The 26,312-nt window shown below is 36.8% G+C and overlaps 1 protein-coding gene across 6 annotated transcripts in view; it reads right to left on the reverse strand.

Moving 5' to 3' along the window:
- Positions 1-26,312, reverse strand: part of RAB28 (RAB28, member RAS oncogene family) — a 154,267-nt gene that overhangs the window by 69,078 nt on the left and 58,877 nt on the right. For all 6 annotated transcript variants that reach the window (XR_011257862.1, XR_011257863.1, XM_069594699.1 and 3 more), the window contains exon 5: positions 2,355-2,458. Coding sequence is in view for 4 of the 6 variants with exons in the window: in XM_069594699.1 (XP_069450800.1) it covers positions 2,355-2,458 (104 nt within the window). In the remaining 2 variants the exon portion in view is untranslated. The remainder of the gene's footprint in view (positions 1-2,354; positions 2,459-26,312) is intronic.

Here is a 26,312-nt window from a genome sequence, read left to right on the forward strand (position 1 = left end):
AAGGTCCACTTGAGGTGAGCTGACTGTGGACGGTAATGAAACCTCCAACATGCCTCTAAGCTTTTTTCTCTCATCATGTTCAAATACATGAATGCAACCATATAAAGGGGCGTGGTCAAGGTTTAGTCAAGTAAGTTAGATAAAGTGACTGACGGGAAAGGAAACTGACAGAGTACTGCATGGTAATGATTTTGACTGACCACGAGTAAGGAAGAAAGGAAAATGAGGACACGAAAGGTCAGGGGCAAGTGTTAGGATCACTGTCATGTAGGCCCTGCTGGGGCTGCAGACTGACTGGACTAGGGCATTCAAGCTGGTCAGTGATTTGCATGCCTGATACTGAGACAGGAGATAACAGAAGGGCTACAGTAGCATGCGGGCGCATGGATGAGGTGGGGTGGTGAACAACGATACTGACACCACTAAGAATTATGACAAAGGTAGTATCAGAGAAAGTACAGTAAGACTGGAGATCAACTTCTCAAGCAATGAAGTGAAGTAATCTGTGATTGGAGATGACATAAACTGATTTCACAAGAACAAACCATTTCAAAGTTGCATTTAAAAAGAAAACAATGAGGATTTTTAAAAGTCGTTCAACATAAGTACACAAAATATACTAAGTGGTTAAACACAAGCTAAAATACTGGAAGTTAAAAAAATTCTAAACTGATAAGAGACCCCCAGGAAGATAAGTGAGGGTAAAAACCCAATCCATGGATGGGTTTATCAAGGAACATTGATACTGTATACATTTTTAAAGTAGGTAGGTGTCCCACATTAGCATTATCCTGGGTAAAGGGTGCTAACATATCACATTTTTAAATGTTTGATCCCTCAAAAGAATAAATACCTTTTATATTATTTAATATTTTTCCTAAGCATAAAAACCATCAATGAAATCATACAGGAAAAACATCAAGAAGATTAAACCACAGAAAAATCCAAATGTCCTCTGGTTGAAAATGTCAAGAAAATTAACAATCAAACAAAAATCTGGGCAGTAGAAAGAAAATATTTGCAAAAATTATGACAAATGGCTGTTATGTTATCCCTAACACAAAAATGGTCATAAAAAATTTTAAAAAGCAACAAAAATACAATAAACAGGTAATAAGCAGAAAATCAACAATAAATAAATTTACAATAAGTATATAATATTATAAACAGATATAAGCAGAAAGTAGGTAATAAAATTTTAAAAATTTCAACCTCAAGAGCAGTCAAAGAAATTTAAATAGTAAAATACCTTTTAATCCCTTGTCTATCAAACTGACAAAGTTTTAAAAGTAAATAAATTCTGAATGTTAAAAAAGATTACAGTGATATGGCTTTCATACAATGCTGATGGTAGTATAAATTAACTTAGGCTTTCTGGTGGTAATTTGGCAAAAGGTTTCAATTCCCTTCCAAGGAAATAATCAAAACTTACAGACAAAATTTTACATCAGAAATTCTGCAAAATTTTACAATGTCTTGAATTTGGAAACAATCTATATATCCAACAATAGGGACCTGGTTGAATAAATCTGAACATTTATTTAATGGATTATTAAATCTAGTGGGTTTTTAATCTATTTAGTAATATTAAGTGACATGAGAAAATTTTCTATGAATAAACATATTAAACAAAAAAATACAAAATTATTTCTATATTATGATCTCAATTTTTAAAAAAATAAACATTTAGCATAGTTAATATGGTAAACGCTGGAAGGTCAATCCTTAGGTTTACAAATCCTATCTCCATCACTTATTCTGTGTACCCTGAACCCCCACAACATAACCTCTCTAAAACTACTCTATAAAACAGAGATAATTACTTATGATTGCTGGAAAATAAATCTGACTTATATGTGAAGATATTTTAGACTAATTCAAAAATATTTTAATATCATTCTAAACTTATTTAAATGGTTATGTTGATTTACAGAATAAGCATCCAATCAAATGCAATTAATTAACAACTAAATAGAGATAATCAAAGTAGTACATGCCCATCACAAAGTAGGCACTCAGTAAACAGCAGTCCACTAGCCGTGGTGGCAGCAGCATCAGAAAACGAGACTATCATATGAGGTTATGAATGATCATCTCTGGAGGCTGAGATTATGAGCTATTTATACTCTTTTTTTAACTTTTGTATTTTTAATTCCCTAAAAGAATCATGAAATTATTTTAAATAAATAAGAGGAGTATCAACAGAATAAGCATGCTGTATATAACCTAAGGTATTTTATGTCTTCAATAGGAATTAATCTAAAAGTTAAGTAATGGAAGTATACTTCCTATGAATATTAGTAAATAAAAGTAAAACATTACTTATAATATTCAGCATTCATTATCTTACTTACAGAGTCTCCTGTCTTTGCTGAGACAAAGTGGCTACTAAAACCATTTTCCTGGCAAAATCTTAAGTGTTTTTCAGGTTTTACTGTTCGCATATGCTCCAAATCAACTAGAAAGGTGAACAAAAACAGAGAACCAAATTCAATAATAAAGTTAATCAATAAATATTTAACAAGTTTAAATGTGACTTCTTTTCCAATATTATACCCCAGTTTAGATACTAGCAGTATAATTTGGGGGCAATTCTTTTAGTCTCTTTATGCTTCAGTCTGTAAATCTAAAAGCTGGGAAAAACAAATGGACCTATCATATACAAAGTTTTTTGAGAATTAATCCATGTTTAGTGCACAATGGGGCGTCCCTGGTGGCTCAGCTGGCAAAGAATCCGCCTGAAATGCCAAAGACCTGGGTTTGATCCCTGGCTTGGGAAGATTCCCCTGGATAAGGGAAAGGCTACCCACTCCAGTATTCTGGCCTGGAGAATTCCACGGACTGTATAGTCTCAACAGGGTCGCAAAGAGTCAGACACAACTGAGTGACTTTTGCTTTCATGCACAATGACCAGCACATGTTAAGTGCCCAGAAAACTAAAAGATCATTCCTATTATCTATATAGTTTGAGGCACATTTGATGATATGCAAAAATATGCATTAGTATAATGCATTTAAACATAGTGATTAATTGTAACATATACTTACCACAGCATATTTGGTTTGAAAATTTAATTACCTTAATACATTAATTACAATAGTTCTATAATCTCTATAAACTTTAATGTTAACACAAGCACATTATTAGTTTTCTGCCAAAAGATATCAGTATTTCATTATATACTTACTTTATTTACAGTTACTGCTTAATTTCACAAAGACATAGCTCATTTGCTTTCCAATTCTAAAAGTGTCCATTTGGAAAGCAGTAATGGGCCAGAATATATTTTCTTGAATAGTGGTAGGTGCTTTAAAGCAAAGCATAGTACTCATATCCAATACTGGTTTTATCCAACACAGTCTAATTTTTTCAAATGTGATCTTTTATTGAACAGTTTCTCTTTTTACAACACTACAAACCCTATAAGGGTGTTGATTCAATGCCGTCAAATTATAAGGCAAATATATTCACAGGATTTAAGGACAACTAGGCTCTTTGAGTCAATATAGGAAAAAAAAACTTAAACTGATTTCCTGAGGAAGGGACCCAACTGACTTGTAAAAACTTGTAAATTTGCAAATCTAGTAAGCTTACATAATAGTGGCAATTGATTATCAACTAAAAAATGCTCTCATACTATGTAAAAGGCTTTATTTGAAATTACATTGAAGGTCTTTAGTTTGTAAGCTCAAGAGATCTTTCTCTAGGAGATTTTTGATCTACTGGGGGATTCCTGAGCCCCATTTATACTGCCTAACTAGGATAATATGCACCTTTTTTCTTTTCTGGCCACAACTTGCTGTTCCTTAAACATCACTGAGACTTTATTTACAAGAAGAGGCCAAAACATGTCCAGATACCACAGGCATCAATTTGTTGACGACTAAAATACTAAGCTATTAGCACTGACATTTGTACATCTAGTTTACCATAATATTGAAGTTAGAATACTTTCCTAATTCAACAAGAGTAAGAACAAATCATGTCACTAGGGAAATTCCCCAGTGAGATCACTGTCCAATTAAAAAAATAAAGGCTGTCATTCAACATGCATGGGCATTTGTCTTTTCTAATGGAACAGTCCGCCACGGCTGTGTCTTTTCTTCTTTCCTTTCTTCTCTCCATTCTCCACTTGCCCTACCAGATAACTCCTCAACTACTTACGTAGATAAACTACTATAAATTTATCTATATAGCACTGGGGGATTTACTAGCCAAAAGTTTTTTTCCTAACAAAGATAATCATTAGAGACTAATAATTATAACTAACCAATTGATAAAAAATTATTCAGTAAGTATTTATGATATACCAAGCACTATGGTAGGCAGTGAGAATCCAAAGAGGAAAAAGATACAATCCAGGTCCTAAAAAAATTACCACCAGTATTAGGAATATAACAGACAGTTAAGAAATATAAAAGTCATCTGAAATAACCAAGATGTTGAGAATGACACAGCAGATATAGAAAAGGCCCTCGCAGAATTTGACTGACCATTGTTTTCCTCTGTTGTGTTAGAATTTAGTGAGCAAAATTAAAAGGCCTTAATTACTAGAGTCCATTGTTGTTCAGTCACTAAGCTGTATCCGACTCTTTTGCAACCCCAAGGACTATAGCCACCAGGCTCCTCTGTCCATGGGATTACCCAGGCACTATACTGGAGTGGGTTGCCATTTCCTTCTCCAGGGGATCTTCCCGACCCAGGGATTAAACCCATGTCTCCTGCATTGGCAGGAGGATTCTTTATTGCTAAGCCACCAGGAAAGCCCTAGTTACTAGAGTACTTCATTCTAAATAATCCAGAAGTAAATAAATTCTGACAATGAAACTACAGTGAGATACTGGTAAATTCTTTCATTTCTTCGATTTCTGAAAGCATCCTTAAAATTATCATCCAGTATTCATCTAGCATACATGTGTTAACAATCTTACTGATATGATTTAATTTCCCTTATATCCTTCAGTGCAGTGGTCCCCAACCTTTTTGGCACTAGGGACCAGTTTCTTGGAAGACAATTTTTTCCATGACCAATTCAAGAGCAGTAGGGTTCTCACTCCTATGAAAATGCCTGTCGCTCATCTGACAGGAGGCAATGTGAGCAACAGGGAATGGCTGTAAAGACAGATGAAGCTTTGCTTGCTTACCTGCTCGCTGCTCATCTCCTGCTGTACAGCCTGGTTGCTAACAGGCCAAAGAGTGGTACCAGTCCATGGCCCAAGGGCTGGGGACTCTGCTTCAGTGAACCAGTATTTTATTTTGTTTTTAATAACATACTTACTGTTATTATTTTCTTATTTTAATACAGCTAGTTCCTGTATTTTATTTTTAAGAAGGGAATTAAAACCTTCCAACAGCATTAATACATAAACATTTCCCAAATATTCAGAAAAATAATTTTCAAAAGGATATAAAAAATGTCACTAACTAGAGACAACTACTGTTAACATTTTAGTGTATATCCTTCCAATATCTAAACAACTGAAGGTCATGGGCATTAACACTGCAATACGCAACTTTCTTTCAGCTCTACTATACTATACCCTGCTTAAAGTATGCTTAACAATTTCAATGGATAACCAGTTTACTGATCACTCACTCTACTCATTCAGCGAATATTTGAGTGCCTACTATGGCTAGGCACAGAGAAGGAAACGGCAACCCACTCTAGTATTCTTGCTTGGAGAATTCCATGGACAGAGGAGCCTGGCGGGCTACAGTCTATGGGGTCACAAAGAGTCCGACACAACTAAGCAACTAACACAAACACAGACATGGCTAGGCATTGTCCTAAGAGCTGCATATGTAACAATGACCTTACATTCTAATTCAGAGAAACAGACACACAAGTAAATTACAGAGTATTGCAAATGTTGATATATCTTATTGAAAAAAAATAAAATATACATGAGATGAATTACTCTTTCAAACACGTAGGCCAAAGACCCTTAAGGTGAAGACCACACTTACCACACTCAAAGAAAAGCCAGGAGGCCAGAGTGGCTGATGAGTTAGCAAGAGAGGGAAACACCAGGAAATGAAGTTTTAAAAGCCAGCAACTATATAAGTCACTGAAAGAGAGATACAAAGCTAGTGGGAGGTTTGTAAGGAAAAAAATTTTTTAAGCTGTAATCTTACAGTTTAAAAGGTTGGGGCTGCTGAATAAACCACTGTTTGTTGTTTTAGTCACCAAGTCCTATCCTATTCTTTCGTGACCCCATGGACTGCCCATCAGGCTTCTCTGTCCTTGGGATTTCCCAGGCTAGAATCAGGAGTGGGTTGCCATTTCCTTCTCCAGGGGATCTTCTCAACTTGCATCTCCGGCATTACAGGTGGATTCTTTACTGCTAAGCTACTGGGAAATAAACTGTAATTAAATGTAAAGCAGAGAAGACACTGAGTAAGATTACAGTAAAACTCTAGGAAAGAGAAGACTGTAGTTTGGACAAGAGTAGGAGCAAGAGAGATGATAAAAAGTAGGGTAGATTCTCAATGTATTTTGGGAATAAAAAGTGAGTAAGAAATACTAATGGATTTGACATGGATGTAGAAGATAAAGAGAATCACTTGAGGATAGTTTAACCTGGATTTTAAATGAAACAGTGTATTGTAGGTAGGTGCTGAGCAGATAAACATCTGCAGTTAAGCAGTGCTGGAGTTTTCCCAATCACATACAATTATAGAAAAGAAGGGCAGGTAATTGAAAATAGAAAATGTTAGGAGTAGATTATATTGAAAAGAGCATGGAATTTAAGTTAGATAAAAAGGGGGATCCAGAAAATGAAAAATTGATAAGATTAAGCAATGTTAAAGTCTTAAGTGGATTTAAAAATTACTGGAATTGGGTTACCAAAGATGAGAGATAACAGACAAACTAGGACACATGAAAGTGATAATTGATATTATGGAGACAGTAAGTCTTCAGAATAACTATGTATCCCTATAGCTGATTCATGTTGAGGTGTGACAGAAAACGACAAAATTCGGTAAAGCAATTAATTATCCTTCAACAAAAAAATAAATTAAAAAAAAAACTATGTTAGTGTTGATAGGTGGCAACATTATAGCAGATGATGAATTCAAGGAACTGAGAGACCAAAGTATTAAAAGGATAATCTATATGCAACTAAAATTGCTAATCAAGATAGCAACAGTAATGCAGTGACTGACTCAGGAACCAAAATCTTTAAGAAATTCAAGGTAGTGAGTGATTCAGGGGTTGGCTGATGTATAATCATACAGCTTGATAGTCAAATCTAAAGGTTTTTAGGCAAGATGAAAAATGATCTGGTTAGGTCACTACCCACCCTCCAGTACTAGTGATAAGGCAGAGACAGGAGGGGATGTCAATATTTGAAGGAGCTTCAGGAGACGGCAGCGCTGTCCTTACAGGAGAGCTAAGTGACAGAAGTGAAGTGAAGTCGCTTAGTCGTGTCCGACTCTTTCAACCCCGTGGACTGTAGCCCACTAGGCTCCTTGGTCCATGGGATTTTCCAGGCATGAATACTGGAGTGGGTTGCCATTTCCTTCTCCAGGGGATCTTCCCGACCCAGGGATCAAACCCAGGTCTCCCGCATTGTAGGCAGACGCTTTACCGTCTGAGCTACTAGGAAAGCCTGGTTCAAGGAAGATGTTGAGAGTATAGGAATTTTACTGATATCTCATTTGTAAGTTCCTGAAGACCCAATAGAAGAATCTCAGAAGTTAAGAAAGGGCAGAAACAGGGGTCTGAAAAGTGAAGGACAGAACTGTATAGGGTAAGAATGCAGGAAGTAAATCAATAATAACAATGTCAAAGGCTTTCTTCTGTAGCTGACATAAATGGAGATTAAAAAAACATGAGATGAAAAAATTCTAAGACGGTGTTAGACAGACAAGAAAACCCAAATTTTTCACTGTCAAAATCAACTGTGCCCAGCACCCCCCCAAATCCCTTAGCTCACTCACCTTAACCTGGAAATTAAAATGGAACAAAAGAAAATAATTTATCAAGATACTAAATCTATCTGCCATATTCTTAAAAATCACATGGTTCATGAGATGGAAGTCTTAGAAGCCAATTAACTTTGGCTAACAAGAATAATTTGGATAAGAAGTTGGAAAGCTGTTTGAAAAATAAATATGTACAATTTTTACTATAATTCATGGCAAATAGATGGGGAAACAGTGGAAACAATGGCTGACTTTATTTTTGGGGCTCCAAAATCACTGCAGATGGTGACTACAGCCATGAAATTAAAAGATGCTTACTCCTTGGAAGGAAAGTTATGACCAACCTAGACAGCATATTAAAAAGCAGAGACATTACTTTGCCAACAAAGGTCTGTCTAGTCAAGGCTACAGTTTTTCCAGTAGTCATGTATGTATGTGAGAGTTGGACTATAAAGAAAGCCGTGCACTGAAGAATTGATGCTTTTGAACTGTGGTGTTGGAGAAAACTCTTGAAGAGTCCCTTGGACTACAAGGAGATCCAACTAGTCCATCCTAAAGGAGATCAGTCCTGGGTGCTCATTGGAAGGACTGATGTTGAAGCTGAAACTCCAATACTTTGGCCACCTGATGTGAAGAGCTGACTCCTTAGAAAAGACCCTGATGCTGGGAAAGATTGAGGGCAGGAGGAAAAGGGGACAACGGAGGATGAGATGGTTGTATGGCACCACTGACTCCATGGACATGAGTTTGGGTGGGCTCCAGGAGTTGGCAATAGACAGGGAGGCCTGGCGTGCTGCAGTCCATGGGGTCGCAAAGAATCAGACATGACTGAGTGACCAAACTGAACTGAACTGATCACTACTAGGCTTGACCCCTAGTGTGATAGTCCTTACTTTCCTTTTTCACAGTAATCTATGAAGCCATCTGTTGAAACTGGCAGTTCCAGAAAAATGGAAGGAGTCTGGGTTTCTGAAAGGGAGATGAGCCACTGATAAGCAGTACCAGGGTTTGGTCTTTATGTAAGTAAGAGATAAATTGTTATTGTGTTAAGATATTGAAACTTCAGGGACGGTCTGTTTATAGCATTTAGCATTACCTTAACTAATACAGACTGTTGGTGGTGGTGTTTAGTTGCTGAGTCATATCCAACTCTTTCGTGACCCCATGGACTGCAGCCCTCCAGGATCGTCTGTCCATGGAATTTCCCAGGCAAGAATACTAGAGTGGGTTGCCATTTCCTTCTCCAGGGGATCTTCCTGACTCAGGGATTGAACAGATTCTTTACCACTAATTACCTTAACTAATATAAAATATAGATTTTCATCACTCTTGTTAACAATAAACCTCTTCCTGAGCCTATATTGGGTCTTGAGTTATTAACTAATGAAAACTTGAAGTTATAATTAGTGAGATCATATAATCCAGCATTACAGTCATCTCTTAGATTCTGATTATGTCATATTCAACTAAACAGTTTAAAAATTACATCAAACTTAATTATAAATTGAAAGGCAATTACATTTTTAGTTACCAGGGAAACAAATACAAACCAAATATAAACCACTAGAGAAATGTTCTTTCTTCTGCCATTAAACAGTTCAAGTAATATGTACATGGAAAACAGTATGAAAACAAAAGTTCATTCTCCTTTTGTTAATACATTTTGCTGGAAGATACAAAATATCTGAAAAATTATCAAGTCATGACAAATCTTGTTTCACCCATATCCACATTCTTATTTTAAAGCAAATCAAAGCCATATCATTTCAACCATGATATTTTATGATATATTCTTAAGATGCTTTCTTTTGATTTTAATGAAGAACAAAGCTTTGATTTAGAAGCAACACATGAGAGTTTTGAATCTAAAGCTGTCACTTTCATCCTTCATTTGGTCCTGCTGATTCCAGTGGGACACTAATCCCCTAAACTGATGTGATGGTTCAAAATTTACTTATTTTGATAACTTTCAGGATAAAGTGGCCTTTATATCAGGATATAAAAACAGATTTTGATGAGTAACAGAAAGTGAATGGTGTTTAATAAACAATACACAATCTTGATAAAAATGACATTATGTCAAATATCATCATAAAATAAGTGTCATTACAACAATATTTTTCATATTCCAATAGATGATCTTTGTTACTATTTTACTCTCTGGAGTGGTAGATTATATATAAACACTAGTCTCAATAAAAGAAATAACTTTTCCGAACTTCTCAAATGTTTGCATTATGGCAAAAATAGAAGAAACTATGGTTCTTCAATCATTCACAATTTATTTGGAAAGGATGTAGGAGATGTAGTAAAGAATACAGTCTGCAGAGCCAAAGTGCCTGGGCTTGATGCCTTGTGGTTTCTGTTTGTGGAACCTTGAACAACCAACCTCTCTCAGTTTGCTCACGCAATGGCAACAACAATAGTGCCTACCACATAATATTAATATGTAATAGATAAAATGACTGCTAAGCTGCTAAGTTGCTTCAGTTGTGTCTGACTCTGTGCGACCCCAGAGATAGCAGCCCACCAGGCTCCCCCGTCCCTGGGATTCTCCAGGCAAGACACTGGAGTGGGTTGCCATTTCCTTCTCCAAGATAAAATGACTAAATACATATAAAGCACATAGAACAATGACTGGTACATAGCAAGGTACACAGTATGTGACTGGCATATAATAAGTATTACTGTCATTAATCTATTTATTCCTGAACTATTTATCCAGGGCCTTCTAAGTGCTAACTGCTAAGAAGACTGAGAGGAACACATGTGGAAAGATATTATACAATGACATTCTAAGACCAAGAGAACAACAGTGGTCTGTATAAGATAAGGTACAACAGGAGCAATACAGAAAACTTCTAAGACTGCACATGGGGACAAGAAAGATCTCACAAGAGAAGCTGATGCTTCAGCTAACTCTTGAAGGATGAGGAAAAATTACCCAGACAGTCTTGGAAACAGAGGAGACACACATTCTTTACCAAGAAACGTGTGCAAAAGCATCTGAAGAACCTGGCTTCCAAGAGATGGTAGAATCCGCAGGGCTGGTGCATAAGGGTCTTTATAGGATAATAAGAGGTTCATATACATGTAGATAACAAAAACACCACTACACTTTCATTTATCGTACCTCATATATTCCAGTCGATCTGAGCCAAAATATAAGCACTGAAAGGAAATCCTACAGGTGATGATATACACTGGAAAACCTTCAACTTTTCCTTGCTGGACTCAAAGTATTTCTATTAACTACACAGTGACTACTTTTGTTTCTAATTTCAGAGACTATTCAAAAGAAAACTGCAAATGATAAATGGAGATTTCAGGAATAGGACATGTTTTTTTCTGTTCAGGCATCTTGTATACATAAATAGTTGCCACTGTCATGTTATAACTTTAAAAATAGAAGATGGCAAGGTCTATACTTATACACAAAGTCGTTAGTCATTACACTGCATATTAATCAACCTAAGATGATTCAGATTAACTATGCAGTTGCAAACATCACAGGCTACCAAGAAAATAGTTCATGTATTTCTTTAAAAGAAAATGGATCACCTTAAAATTAGTTTATTAAATAAATATAAACACCTATTATGTCAAGTATTATGCTAAGTGTAAGCAACAAATTAGAGAACAAAATAGACACTATCCCTACTCTCACATTCAGGAGGGAGAAAGACTGAAACAAGCAAACAAATACATAAACAAGTCAATGCAACAATCATAATCAGAAATTGTGTGTGTGTGGGGGGGGGTTGTTGAGCGGATAGACAGTAACAGAGTGACAAGAAGCAAGATAGCAACTATGACAATATTTTTTAAATTTATTTATTTTACTTTACAATATTGTATTGGTTTTGCCATACATTGACTTGAATTCGCCATGGCAACTATGACAATATTATAAGGTAGCCATGAAAGATCTCTTTGGTCTGAGATCTGAAAGATGAGAATAAGCCAACCAGGTTAGGAGGAAACTGGAAGAGATAAATGTTTCTGTCACTAGGACACAATGTAAAAGAGGAAAATGACTGAGTACAACTGAGGAAAACAAAGAAGCGTACTGAGCGCGTGTGGGTATGTGTGGTATAACACAAAGATGTCACTGAAACACGGCAAAGCAAAGTCCCTGGAGGGCTGTACGCAAGAACACAATGTGATCTTTGCATTTCGGAAAAATTGACTCTGGCTACTAAGAGGAGAAGGGAGCTGGAAGGGCAAAACAGATGTAGAGAAACCACTCCAGGAGACTTCTGAAGAACCTCAAATCCATTTCAAAATTTACAGAACGTTTAGGGGCCCCATAACAATCTTGACAGACAGGTAAAGCATTAACTAACTTCACACACAACACACTGAGTTTCAGAGTGACTGAACCAAAGTCCCATTGCTAGTCATCTGTAGCACGAGGGAGAACCAAACCATCCTATTCCAAATCCAGCCAGCGTCTCACAAAGAAGGAGGAACCTCAGTTTGGGGGATGATCACGTAATAGTCTTTTATTCAGAGTTTTAATTAAAAGAATAAAGACATCAAACTTTAAAACCTCATTACCGTAAAAACGTGAACTATTATATACCCGGTTATTGCTTACTAGTACTTTAAAAGTATTCATTAATAATAGTAAATCATAAAACTGATCCCATCAGCATTACAAAATAAGACACTCTGCCTTAGCACTTGATTATATAAAGTCCTTTACAAAGTACTTGCAGCTGTACATACAAATTGTGAAATTACATAATGTTTAAAAATGATCCGTCATGATTAGCCCACACATGACAAGTAAAATACCCTTAATAATTTATTAAATTTGATTTACATGTGCTTAAAATTATGTATATATTTTGACTTCTAATATACACACACTAATGCTAATAAGCCAAGTATATGACAACTTCTCTTTCTTAGTCCTATTTGTTTACTGGCATCCGGGCATCCATGTTCAGGATCTCCACTGCAGCTACTTACAGGATTGTTGATGCAATGAACAGAACAGCCTCCCAAGATACAGTCCCAAATGTAATAAATAGCCTAAAAACTATGTATCAAATGTACAATAATCAGAGCTACTAATTAAACTAAATAATATAAAACTTTCAGCAAAATTTTTAAATCACAATAGTTTCTATATTGCTTTATATTGGCCTAAGATATTTCTATTTTCCTAAATATTCACTTTTCGACATCCTGTAAGAACATATTCTATAATGAATATGACTTTTTCATTCAGACCAGAATGAATTACTTCATGTTTTTTAAAAAAGTGAGAGTACTGTATGATGGTAACTTATTACATTATTGTCTGTTCCCTGTTAATAGAAAGAAAGCATTAAAAGTATAAACTATTTACACTTCTTAGTCCATATATAATGGCAAAAACAATATTCTCTGTGAAGTTATTGCAAAATATGTCACTGCCTAACTTAAAGAGGCAAAATACAGATATAGCACTTGTATGGATTTTCACAGTAATTTTTAGGTTATCAAGGAAACATCTAGAGTGTTGATCTGGTTATACTCAATTCAAACAAACTACTTGTCACATTAACTACCTCCAGGAAGTTACTCCAAACACAAAATAAACTGTTTATGCCCCTACTCAGATAGATAACATGACAGATTGTTATTAGTTGAAGACAGATGAAATACATTAATTTGATTGTGAGCATATGTTTAATTTTACCCTGCCATGCACACTCTCTAATGCTGTCTTTCTGTGATGACATAGTAAATCATACTGTATTAGAAGAATTGCTAACACAAGAAAATAAAAAATTACCAGAATTTGACTTTGGAGATTCTCAAACCAAACTTCTTAAAAAATGTAACTGCCTGAAACTGTGTTCCACAAATACATAAAGAAAAAAGGTGTCATCAAAGAAACTAATTTCTACTATAAATCTTAAAAAAAGACCTCAATGCAGTTTAACATTTTTCATATGTACTACTTTCTATAATTTCTTTGTGAAATGCCTCTTCCCTCCTTTCCCCATTTCTACTGTTTTTAATGTTTATCCTATCAATGTGTGTGTTTTCTACAAGAAGGACATCTGCTATATTTTTTCCAGTGACTGTTTCCCTCAAGTTAGGATTTTCCTTTTCACGATGCATTAGATCACAGAAAATTTTATGAAATAAAATACACTGAGAAAATAAGCTCATTATTACTTAAGCTACCTTTCCTGGTTCTTTTTTAAGCAGCTAAAAACAAAAACAAATTTTTTAACAAAGCACAAAACTCAACAGCCACTCAAAAATACTGGTTGAATAAAGATAAATATTTTGGGGGCTACCCTGGTGGCTCCATGGTGAAGAATCTGCCTGCCAAGGCAGGAGACACAAATCCCGGCCCTGATCCAGGAAGATCCTGCATGCAACTAAGCCCATGCACCACAACCAAGGAGCCTGTGCTCCAGGGTCCAGGAACTGCAGCTACTGAGTCCACAAGCCACAGCTACGGAGCCTGTGTGCCGCAGAGTCCATGCTCGACAACAAGAGAAGCCACCACAATGAGAAGCTCGTGCACCGAACCAGGGAGTAGTCCCCGCTCGCCACAACTAGAGAAAAGTCCGCATAGCAACAAAGACCCAGCACAACAAAAAATAAACCAACGTTTAAAAAAAGAAAAACATTTTTAGAAAAATTTTACAAGAACATTTAAAACATTTGTTTTAAAACAAATACAAAATATCAAAGGTGTCTGAGCTAATACGTATTCTTTCATTTTACAGGAATACTATACAGGACTGAAAAACTGAGCTAGAGTCTCACACCACAATTAAAAATGAACATCACAAATGCGTTGAGCAAAACAGAAAGACATTAAGAAATACACATAAATGACAACATTCATGTGACATTTTAAAATGATAAAATTAGCTATCAGTGAAGAATACACAGATGATGAAACTAAGAAGAACATCAAGGAAAACGTTAGGACAAAGGACAGTAGTTAACTCTAAAGGAATAGAAAGGACTGATAAAGGCACCTGGTTGGCATCTGGGGTGTTTGGCAATGCTCTACTTCATGACCCAGGAACAGCAATTCTTTAAACTACACATATATTTTATGTACTTTTCTGTATGTGCATATCATATTAAAAAGTCTAATAAAATTACACTAATATGACAATCTTCTCTTCAAACTGAATTTTTCACATTATCATAAGGTCACTGCTGCAAAAATATTCATGGTTTTCACAATTTTCCCAAGGACTTCTCTAGTCCCTTAATTATCAAATCATACTCTTTCAACCTCTCTATATACGTCATGAATCTTGTGGATTTTCTCTTCAATTATTTATTACCTGACTCCTCCAGATCCTTCAGTTTTTAATTACTTTTCATTATAGTAATTCTCTAATATTTTTATAGATTCTCTATATTGCTATAAGATTTGCCTAATTATTTTACATTGTATTTCTATTGTATAGTCACATACATATCTACAACCAGACCTACAAGGATTCTTAGGGGATAATAATAAATACCATTTACTCTGTAGAGTCACCAGAGTAACACTAACAGCAGGCAGAATCGAGAGGGCAGGAAGGAGAGTATGGAAACATTCATATTATTTCAACTTATTTAGTATCATTAACTGAATTATCTAAATTCTCTCTGGTGGTGGGTAATGAATAACCACCTCTCCTCTAACTTCACGTTAAAATGTAATTAATAATAGGTCTAAATGACAGAGAAGGCAATGGCAACCCACTCCAGTACTCTTGCCTGGAAAATCCCATGGACGGAGGAGCCTGTTAGGCTGCTGTCCATGGGGTCGCTGAGAGTTGGACATGACTCAGTGACTTCACTTTCACTTTTCACTTTCATGCATTGGAGAAGGAAATGGCAACCCACTCCAGTGTTCTTGCCTGGAGAATCTCAGGGACAGGGGAGCCTGGTGGGCTGCCATCTATGGGGTCGCACAGAGTTGGACACGACTGAAGCGACTTAGCAGCAGCAGCAGCAGGTCTAAATGGGGACATAATACCATGGAGTAAGCAACTCTTTCTGTATTTGTGACAGTTTATAACTTTTATTGTGTATTGACTCTTCTTATTTTGAGTCATGTTTCAGGCAGTCTCCATTGGAATTATTACTAGAGAATCTCATACTGGCCAGTATTACATAGGTTTATTTGCAAAGATCGGCATGACAGCTACATAGTATAACAAGGTCCCAGTTCACTTATGTCTTTCATTAAAAAAAAAAAATGCACTTCTTTTTTTTGCATGAAAAAAAAAAAAAGTGTATTTGTCTTTCCTAGATACCAGTATAGACTGGGATCTTGCAAGGATCAGAGGCAACAGTTAAGAACTGGTTCAACTAGCAATTATACTATGGTTGTTTAATTATTTCTTATATTTTCCTCTTTTCTAATTGCCCTCAATGACCATATATTAGATCCACTGGGAGAGGGGGAATGATATAACATGATTTAAAATCACAACAAAAAGTAAAGACAAAACTGCCCAATAGCAACAGAATCCAGAGTAATAAGAATGGTTAACATTTATATAGCACCAAAGTGTTCCAACGAGTCCATTCTAAAGGAGATCAGCCCTGGGTGTTCTTTGGAAGGAATGATGCTAAAGATGAAACTCCAGTACCTTGGCCACCTTATGCAAAGAGCTGACTCATTGGAAAAGACTCTGATGCTGGGAGGGATTGGGGGCAGGAGGAAAAGGGAACGACAGAGGATGAGATGGTTTGATGGCATCACCGACTCAATGGACGTGAGTTTGAGTAGACTCTGGGAGATGGTGATGGACAGGGAGGCCTGGCGTGCTGTGATTCATGGGGTCGCAAAGAGTCGGACACGACTGAGTGACTGAACTGAACTGAACTGAAAGTGTTTTACAGGCACATTACACATACTATTTAATCCTCACAATAACCACTATCTGGCAGATGAGAAAATAAATCACAGAGAGGATAAATGACTTATATAAGAACACATTTCTAGTAAGGAGAGGAGCCAGAATTCAAGGCCCTCGGAGTCTATCTCCAGAGTCTGCATTCTTAACTCTCACTCAGCTTTCTCCTCAGGTAGTACAATCTTCTACAACTGTCGTTTTCCCCAGGACGCTGTTTCATTCATGTTATCCCAAGTGGAATACTTCATTCACTTTCATTGCCATATAACACATCTTTGTATGAACATACCACAATTTATGTATCTTTTCTCCAAGTGGACACTCAAATTGTTTCCAATTGTTAGCTATTATCAACAATGAAGCAGCATGACTACTCTTAGTACAGGTCACCTGATACATATGTATAGCAGTCTGTTTAAGATATAAAACTGTTTAATCCTAGGGTCTATGAATGTTCAACTTTACAGAATAATGGCAAACTATTTTCAAAGTCATTTTATCAATTTACAATCCACCCAGCAATGAACATGAATTCCTATAGATTCATATTATATCTCTGTTACTTCTTAGGCTTTTTGATGTGTACATTATTACTTATGGGGCTTCCCTGGTAGCACAAAAGGTAAAAAATAAAAATAAAAAAAAAAGAAATCTTTTGGCTGCAATGCAGGAAACCCAGGTTCAATCCCTGGGTCAGGAAGACCCCCTGGAGAAGGGAAAGACAACCCACTCCAGTATTCTTGTCTAGAGAATCCCATGGACAGAGGAGCCTGGCAGGCTACAGTCCATGGGGTCGCAAAGAGTTGGACATGACTTAGCAACTGAACAATAACAATCCTTTCAGAAGATCTTCAATATCACTTCCATTATAACACCAAAGTTCCCTTTATATGAGGGTTTGTTTCTAGCATTTCCACTCTATTTTCTTTAGTGAATTCCTCAATGTATTTACTACAAGCTGTTTATAAAAATTTTTATCACTAGCATAGCAAATGGTTCTCACCTTGTAATTCAGGACCATATTAACTATCCTTGGCCCTTTTTTCCATCCATATACCTATTAGAGTCAGTTAGTTTAAATACCACACATAAATAACATTGGGTTTAAAAATTATGCTGAATCAGTAAACCAATTTGAGATGAAATGTTAGTTTTATAATATTGAGTCTTTGTATCCTTGAACATGGGAGTTATCTTTTATTTGGGGTCTTATATTTAAAGCTTATATTAAACTGTATACTTTTCTCAACACAGGGATTTCTGAAGTAGTTATTCACATCATCTGAGAATTTGCAGTTTTATTTCTTCCTTTTTAATCTGTATGTCATATATCTTTTTCTTACTGTTTTACAATAGCTAGGACTTCAACAATGACGTTGAATATGGTGAACAGTGAAAGTGAACATCCTTGCCTTGCACCTGATCTTAGTAGGAAACCATTCTCACTCATTTGCTATCAAGTATGATGTTAACTCGGAGAAGGCAATGGCACCCCACTCCAGTACTCTTGCCTGGAAAATCCCATGGATGGAGGAGCCTGGAGGGCTGTAGTCCAAGGGGTCGCTAAGAGTTGGGCACAACTGAGCGACTTCACTTTCACTTTTCATTTTCATGCATTGGAGAAGGAAATGGCAACCCACTCCAGTATTCTTGGCCTGGAGAATCCCAGGGTCGGGGAGCCTGATGGGCTGCCGTCTACGGGGTCGCACAGAGTCGGACATGACTGAAGCGACTTAGCAGCAGCAGCAGCAGCAGCAGCATGATGTTAACTGTAGGTTTTTCACAGATGCCATTTATCAGGTTGAAGAAGTCAATCCTCATGCCTAGTTTGTTGACTTTTTTTTTAATACCATGAGTGGATGTTAAATTTTTATCAAATGCTTTTTATGCATTTATTGAGATCATCATATGCCTTTTCTTCTGAAGCCTATTGATATAGTAAATTATATTGATTCTGAATGCTAAAACAGCCTTGCATTTCTATAATAAGCACCACTCAGTCATGATGTAGTATCCTTTTTATATACTGCTAAATTCAATTCATTAATATGTTGTTAAGAATTTTTTGTGTCTATGTTCATGAGGGATATTAGTCTGTAGTTACTTTGTCTTTTCCTGGGCTTAGTATCAGATTAACACTGCTGTCACAACAAAATGAGTTCAGAAGGTTCCATCCTCTTCGATATTCTGAAAGGATTTACACACAATTGGTATTATTTCTTCCATGTATGTTTGGCAGAATTCACCAGTAAAACCATCTGGGCCTGTAGTTTTCTTTGTAGGAACATTTTAAATTATGGATTCAGTTTTGTTTTGTTTTTCATAAATATCACAGTATTCAGGTTATCTATTTCTTCTTGAGTAAACTCTGGTAGTTTATATCTTTAAAGGGATTTGCTCATTTAATTTAAATTGTCGTTTATGGAAATAAAACTTCTCAGTATATTTCCCATTCTCCTTTTAATATCCACAGGATTTATGACAAATTCTCTTTCATTCCTGATAGTGTAATTTGTATCTTCTCTCTGTTTTTATGGTCAGTTTGGCTAGAAGTTTATTCAATTTTATCAATCTTTTCAGAGGATCAGCTTTTGATTTCATTAATTTCTCTACTGTCTTTTATTTCTGGTTTTAGCTTTACATTTTCCTTTCTTCTGTTTGCTTTAGATTTAACTTGCCCTTCATTTTCTGTTTTCTTGAGATGAAAGCTTGGGTTACGGACTTTGAGGATTTTTCTTTTTTTCAAATGTAAGCATTTAGTAACGCTAAACATTTCTCTCTAAACAACTACTTTAGCTGCATCCCACAAATTTTTATATGCAGTGCTTTCATTTTTATTCAGTTCAAAATATTTAATTTTCTATTGATTCTTAGGTTATTCAGAAGTGAGTTGTTTAATTTCCAAATAACTGGAGATATTACAAATATCTTTATGTGACTGGTTCCTAATTTAATTCCATTACTGTCAGAGAATATATTCAATTCTTTTCAATTTGTTTTTATACATATACACCTGAAAGCAATGTGTATTCTGCTGTTGTCAGAGTAAATGTACTGTAAATGTCAGTTATATCTGCCTGGTTGATGTTGTTCACGTCTCTACATCCTTAACTAATTATTTTCTACTTGCCCTATCAGTAGTGAGAGGAGTGTTGAAGTCTCAACTGCAATGGTAGATCTGTCTATTACTCTTCTCTGCTCTATCAGTGGCTTTATATATGTTAAGGATTGTGATGGCTTTTTATTTAATTGACTCTCTGATCATTATTGTAATAGCCTTCTTTATCCCTGGTTTAAGTTTCTTGTTTCTGGTATTAACAAAACTACTTCAACATTCTTTTGATTAGGGTTTATAGAACTTATCTTTTCTCATCCTTTTACTTTTATCCTATCTGAATCTTCATATTTAAAGCGGGTTTCTTATAGTATTCTTGCCTGGACAATCCCATGGACGGAGGAGCTTGAGGCTACAGTCCATAGGGTCGCAAAGAGTCAGACACGACTGAGTGACTTCACTTTTCACTTTCACTTTTCTTATAGACAGGATATGGTTGGGTCTTGCTTTTCTACCCATTTTGACTATCTCTATAATTTAATTGGTGTATTTAGACCAGGTGTTGGCAAACATTCTCTGTAAAGGGCCAGACAGTAAATATTTCAGGCTTTGCAGGTCATATGTTCTTTACAGCAGCTACTCAACTCTGCCGTTGTAGTGAAAAAGCAGGCATAGACAAGATGTAAACAGATGAGTGTGGCTCTGTTCCAATAAAACTATTTATGGACACTAAAATTTGATTTTCATATAATTTTCAGGTGTCAGAAAATATTATCCTTCTTTTGATTTTCTTCCAACCATTTAAAGATGTAAAAACCATTCTCAGGTAGTTGGCCATACAAAAAAGTGGCATAAGCTGCAGTTTCCTGACTCTTGCTCTACACCACTGCTCACATCATTCTTCTGCTTAAAATCCCTGAGGGACTTTCTATAGCTTTTAGGAGAAAATCCAAACTCCTTAAAATACAGTCTCTGTTTCTCAGCTCTTCCTGCTTTACACTCTACACTACAGCTACAACAAAATGTTGTACATTTCCCTTAATATTTCAGGCTATATCCTAGCGTCTGAGGCTTTATTCATTCTTTTACTTGTTCCTGAACTGTTGTTTCTTGTTCTTCTCCGTGTGGCACACTCCTGCGTATCCCTTAAGAGTCTGCTTCTGTACCTGTACATCAAGTCCTCCTGTACACCAAGTACACTGTGCTAGGACACCGCCATCACACCAACTGCACACCACTGTACTTAGAATGTCAAAGGCACTCATTAATGAATGAATGACCGAATGAATACTTTAAAATATTGTCAGAGGAAATTGAATTGCTCACAATAGTAAGAACAAAGTCCAATCCAAACAGGTAGTTATGTTTTCATGATTATCAAAACATATTTTAACCAAACTGATTATAGAAAAAAATTCTTAAATTCTCACAAAAACTGAAAGCATTTTCTTAATTATAAAATATCTCAGACTTTAGTATTAAACTGTAATGTAACAAACTCTCAGAAGATGGTGCTAGCCTGATACGTCAATAAGCCAAGAAATAATAAATAATAAGACAACGGATTTTTAAAAATGCTTCCTCTTAAAAAAAAAAAAGGAACTATTTAAGAAAAACTGCAAATACAGATAATTCCTAACAAAAAAAGTTTCAAAGAGAAAAATATCATTCCTGAACCTAAGACTACACATAAAACTTCATCAATTTTCACCACTTCTTATTAAAATATAGAATAGCTGTCAGTAATCTTCAAAGGTTAAAAAAAAAGATCTGAAGGAAAGAGTGAGCTTGAGTGCAAGCCCAGAAAACATTCATGTCCACTGATTAAGAATTCAGTTCACAGTTTCTATATATTAGCATATCCAATTATACTTCTCTATATAAATGGCAGGGGTAGGGAAGAAGTAGGAATAAAGAAGAAACTAAAACTATACAACCATTTTTGGTATTCAATTTTAAGCCAATGTCTTACATTATACAAGTAATAAATTTTAAATAATTCAGTATGCTAATACTTGAATATGAGATATAAATACATGGAAATAAGTGTTTTTTTAAAACCATATCAAGGATAATCTTGTACTTTACAAAATTATTTCACCAATATTTAATAATATATTTCTAAAAATGTAATAATATTTTTGAATGTCTCCATTTGGCATAATTTATTCAACAATTATTTGTTTCATAGTCCTTTATATATGTCTCAGAAAAAAAAAAAACATTATAATAAAATCTCATTTGGGGCCAAAGTGGCATCAATTAACCTGAATGGTTAAATAATTCTGTCTCCCTGGTGGCTCACACGGTAAACTGTGTGTCGGCAATGCAGAAGACTGGGGTTCGATCCCTGGGTTGGGAAGATCCCCTGGAGAAGGAAACGGCAGTCCACTCCAGTACTCTTGCCTGGAAAATCCCATGGACAGAGGAGCCTGGTGGGCTATAGTCCATGGGGTCGCAAAGAGTAGGACATGACTGAGCGACTTCACTTCACTGCCAACAAAAAACGTCAACCTCAGAAATAAAAAATATACTGATAATAAACAAACACGTTGAAAACAAATGATACACAAATCAACCCCCATGGAGAATCACGTCACTGAAATAGGTGACCAAACTTTAAAGCTGCCAAAAAGAAAAGTGTAACATCTTACTTCATAATCGATCACATAATATTACATGTCTAGAGCATAATGTGAAAACAGTCTCAAGGTTGGCTGTCAAACACCTCTCACTGTGTCTCTGCCATAGTACTGATTTAAACTGACACTGCTGTCTCACTCTAGGCCATTTATATGCAAAAACTTCTTTGGGTTTTTGGTACACTCCCAGCTCACCATTTTAAGTGGGTCTTTATGGTAAAAAGACTTCAGCTGTTTTTAAAAGACTGTTAACAACAGTTTACTGCTGCTGTTGCTAAGTTGCTTCAGTTGTGTCCAACTCTGTGCGACCCCATAGATGGCAGCCCACGAGGCTCCCCCATCCCTGGGGTTCTCCAGGCAAGAACACTGGAGTGGGTGGCCATTTCCTTCTCCAATGCATGAAAGTGAAAAGTGAAAGTGAAGTCGCTCAGTCGTGTCTGACTCTGTGCAACCCCACAGATGGCAGCCCACCAGGCTCCCCCATCCCTGGGATTTTCCAGGCAAGAACACTGGAGTGGGTTGCCATTTCCTTCTCCAATGCATGAAAATGAAAAGTGAAAGTGAAGTCACTCAGTCATGTCCAACTCTTAGCGATCCCATGGGCTGCAGCCTACCAGGCTCCTCCATCCATGGGATTTTCCAGGCAAGAGTACTGGAGTGGGGTGCCACTGCCTTTTCTGGTACAGTTCAGTTCAGTTCAGTTCAGTTCAGTCACTCAGTCGTGTCCATCTCTGCGACCCCATGAATCGCAGCATGCCAGGCGTCCCTGTCCATCACCAACTCCCGGAGTTCATTCAAACTCATGTCCATCGAGTCGGTGACGCCATCCAGCCATCTCATCCTCTGTCGTCCCCTTCTCCTCCTGCTCCCAATCCCTCCCAGCATCAGGATCTTTTCCAGTGAGTCAACTCTTCACATGAGGTGGCCAAAGTATTGGAGTTTCAGCTTCAGCATCAGTCCTTCCAATGAACACCCAGGACTGATCTTCAGAATGGACTGGTTGGATCTCCTTGCAGTCCAAGGCACTCTCAAGAGTCTTCTCCAATACCACAGTTCAAAAGCATCAATTCTTCAGCACTCAGCTTTCTTCACAGTCCACCCCTCACATCTATACATGACTACTGGAAAAACGATAGCCTTGACTAGACAGACCTTTGTTGGCAAAGTAATGTCTGTGCTTTTGAATATGCTATCTAGGTTGGTCATAACTTTCCTTCCAAGGAGTAAGCATCTTTTAATTTCATGGCTTCTCCAGTTACAACTGTTTAAATGTTTTTTAAAACTAATACTTAAGCACAATAAGGATTTTTAAATTCAAACTATTAAAGGTTTGAAATGCCACTGATATGCTGAAGAAGTATTATAAATGAGAATACACAGTAGCACTGGAAAAAATAAATAAAGAAAAGGTGCCAAGAATAGAAGAGAAACAGAAACACTTCTGGAAGATAAAATAAACTGGTAGAAATAACTCTCCAAATATGGGATCTAATATTATAAATTTGTGAACCTTAGAATATCCAAGGTATATCAATTAGGGTTCAATCAATGAGGCAGAACAGCATAGGTGATTAGAAGAAAGATTTATTACAGTGGTCAGACTGCAACATTGTGGGAGCTGCTGAGCAACAGGTATAGGCTGTTGCCCCTGCATCTGGTCTTGAGCATGAAGTCATGCTGTAGGTCAGCCAGACCAGCAGTCAGGAAGGGAACTGGATAAAGGGCAAGGATAAACCGGAACCTGTCAGGATAAGCTGGAACTGATAAGGAGACATGAAGTCTGCAAGAACTAACTGGAACCTGTAAGGATGACAGTAATGACAAACTGAACTCGCATCTGTCTCTCACCAACCCAAGCCTGATGCCAAGGGCGACCAAAAGGAGAAACGCACACCCTTCTCTAGGGAGCTGCACATGCAGGGCAAGTACTCAGAGATGCTGAAGGGGGAAATCTGACAGGTGCTGATGGAACTGCAGGTCCACCTGCCATTCCACACCTACAAGGTGAGCTAGCAAATGAGTGCTACAGTGTGAGAGCTGCCACAGCGCCTGGAACACAGCACTGACCCTCAGAGAGCCACAAAGCATGCCTATCACTTCACTTCTCTCCTACAGCTTTTCCACAAAATATCTTTTGTAACCAGTGCTAACTGACCAGTACAGGAAAGGAAATTTTGGAAACATATTTCCAGTTTAGCCAAGTACAATGCCACCAGAGAAACAGCAGTATACCCACTTATCCTTAAACTGCCATAAAGTATAAAAAGAGAAAGGAAGAACAGCTGTATACAGTGGTAAACTCCTCTAAGTCAGTCCAAAATAATTCCTTTCTAACATCTACAATGGACAGGGGTCTCCGATACTGCCTGTCTACACACCCATGTTAGAAGCCTGATTGTCAATATACTACCAATACTCTAAAATCAGGGTGAAATATTGCAAACCCTGAAGGCTGTCCTCACCTTCAAGGTAAGAACTACTAAGAAAATCCAATAATAACCTTCATCATAAATTTTAAAACCTAGGTCAGCTACTGTGAGTGTGCTTAGTTGCTCAGTCATGTCCAATTCTTTGCAACCCCAAGGACTGTAGCCCGCCAGGCTCCTCTGTCCATGGGATTCTCCAGGCAAGAATACTGGAGTGGGCTGCCATTTCCTCCTCCAGGGGATCTTCCCAACTCTAAGATTGAACCCAGGTCTCCCACACTGCAGGCAGATTCTTTACCATCTGAGCCACCAGGGAAGCCCAGATCAGGTACTAATACTACTCAATTTTTACATTCATATTTAAACAGGAACAAGCAAGAGTCTACAGATCTTAAGAAATCAAGAGCATGAATGGGAGGAATAGATCTGTTAACCCTCAAGAAAACAGCCAATATTGAAAACAAAGGACAACGAAAAAAAATGCAAGCATCCCATTCTTGTCATCACCAACCTCTTCCGACTCTGGCAGTGGAGGATACAGCAGTGGCAACAGCTGCTGCTGAGTCCAATACCTCAGCTTTGTGCTCACAGCAATGGCTACAGCAAGGTCTGGAGGGCAGGGAGGAAGGCTGGGACTCGTCTGGGATGATAATGTTCAATATTTTTATAAGGATAAAGGTTATGCAGGGGCGTGACCTGACAAAGTCAACACATGATATACTTAAGACTTTTTTCATTTCACTGTAAGAAAACTTTACCACACTCCCCCCAAACTTGACCTCTAAGTAATGATATGTATAATGGAAGTGTTTAGATATAAAAGGTACTATCTACAACTAATTTTGAATGCATCAAAATACAGATGAACTGCTAGACTGATAGAGGGATGGATAGATGGATAGATATGTGATCAAGCAAACAAAACAGAATATTCACTGCAAACCCCAGATGGGGGTCAATAAACCACATATGGCCTGTGGGTTAAAACTGGTCTGCCACCTGTTCTTAGGGCCCATGAGCTAACAACAGTATTTTGAATAAAGTTGAAAATAAACGAAAAGAATAATTTCTGACATAAGAAATACAAAATTCAAATTTTAGTGTCTATAAATAAAGCACAGTCACATTCATTCATTCATAAATTATTCATGGCTGGAAAAACACCACAATAGGACAGTTCAACAGTTTGTGACAGATGCTGTATATCTTGCCAAGCTTAAAATATTTACTATCTGGCTCTTTTCAGAAAAAGTCTGCCAAACTTTTCCTCTAGACAGTGAGTATATAGGTGTTTACTGCAAAGTTCAACTTCCCTCTATGTTAAAAATTTTTATAAGAATGTTATAAAACAAAGAAATAATCATAAACTGA

Source organism: Ovis canadensis, chromosome 6 (genome assembly GCF_042477335.2).
Source record: "Ovis canadensis isolate MfBH-ARS-UI-01 breed Bighorn chromosome 6, ARS-UI_OviCan_v2, whole genome shotgun sequence".
NCBI lineage: Eukaryota > Metazoa > Chordata > Mammalia > Artiodactyla > Bovidae > Ovis > Ovis canadensis.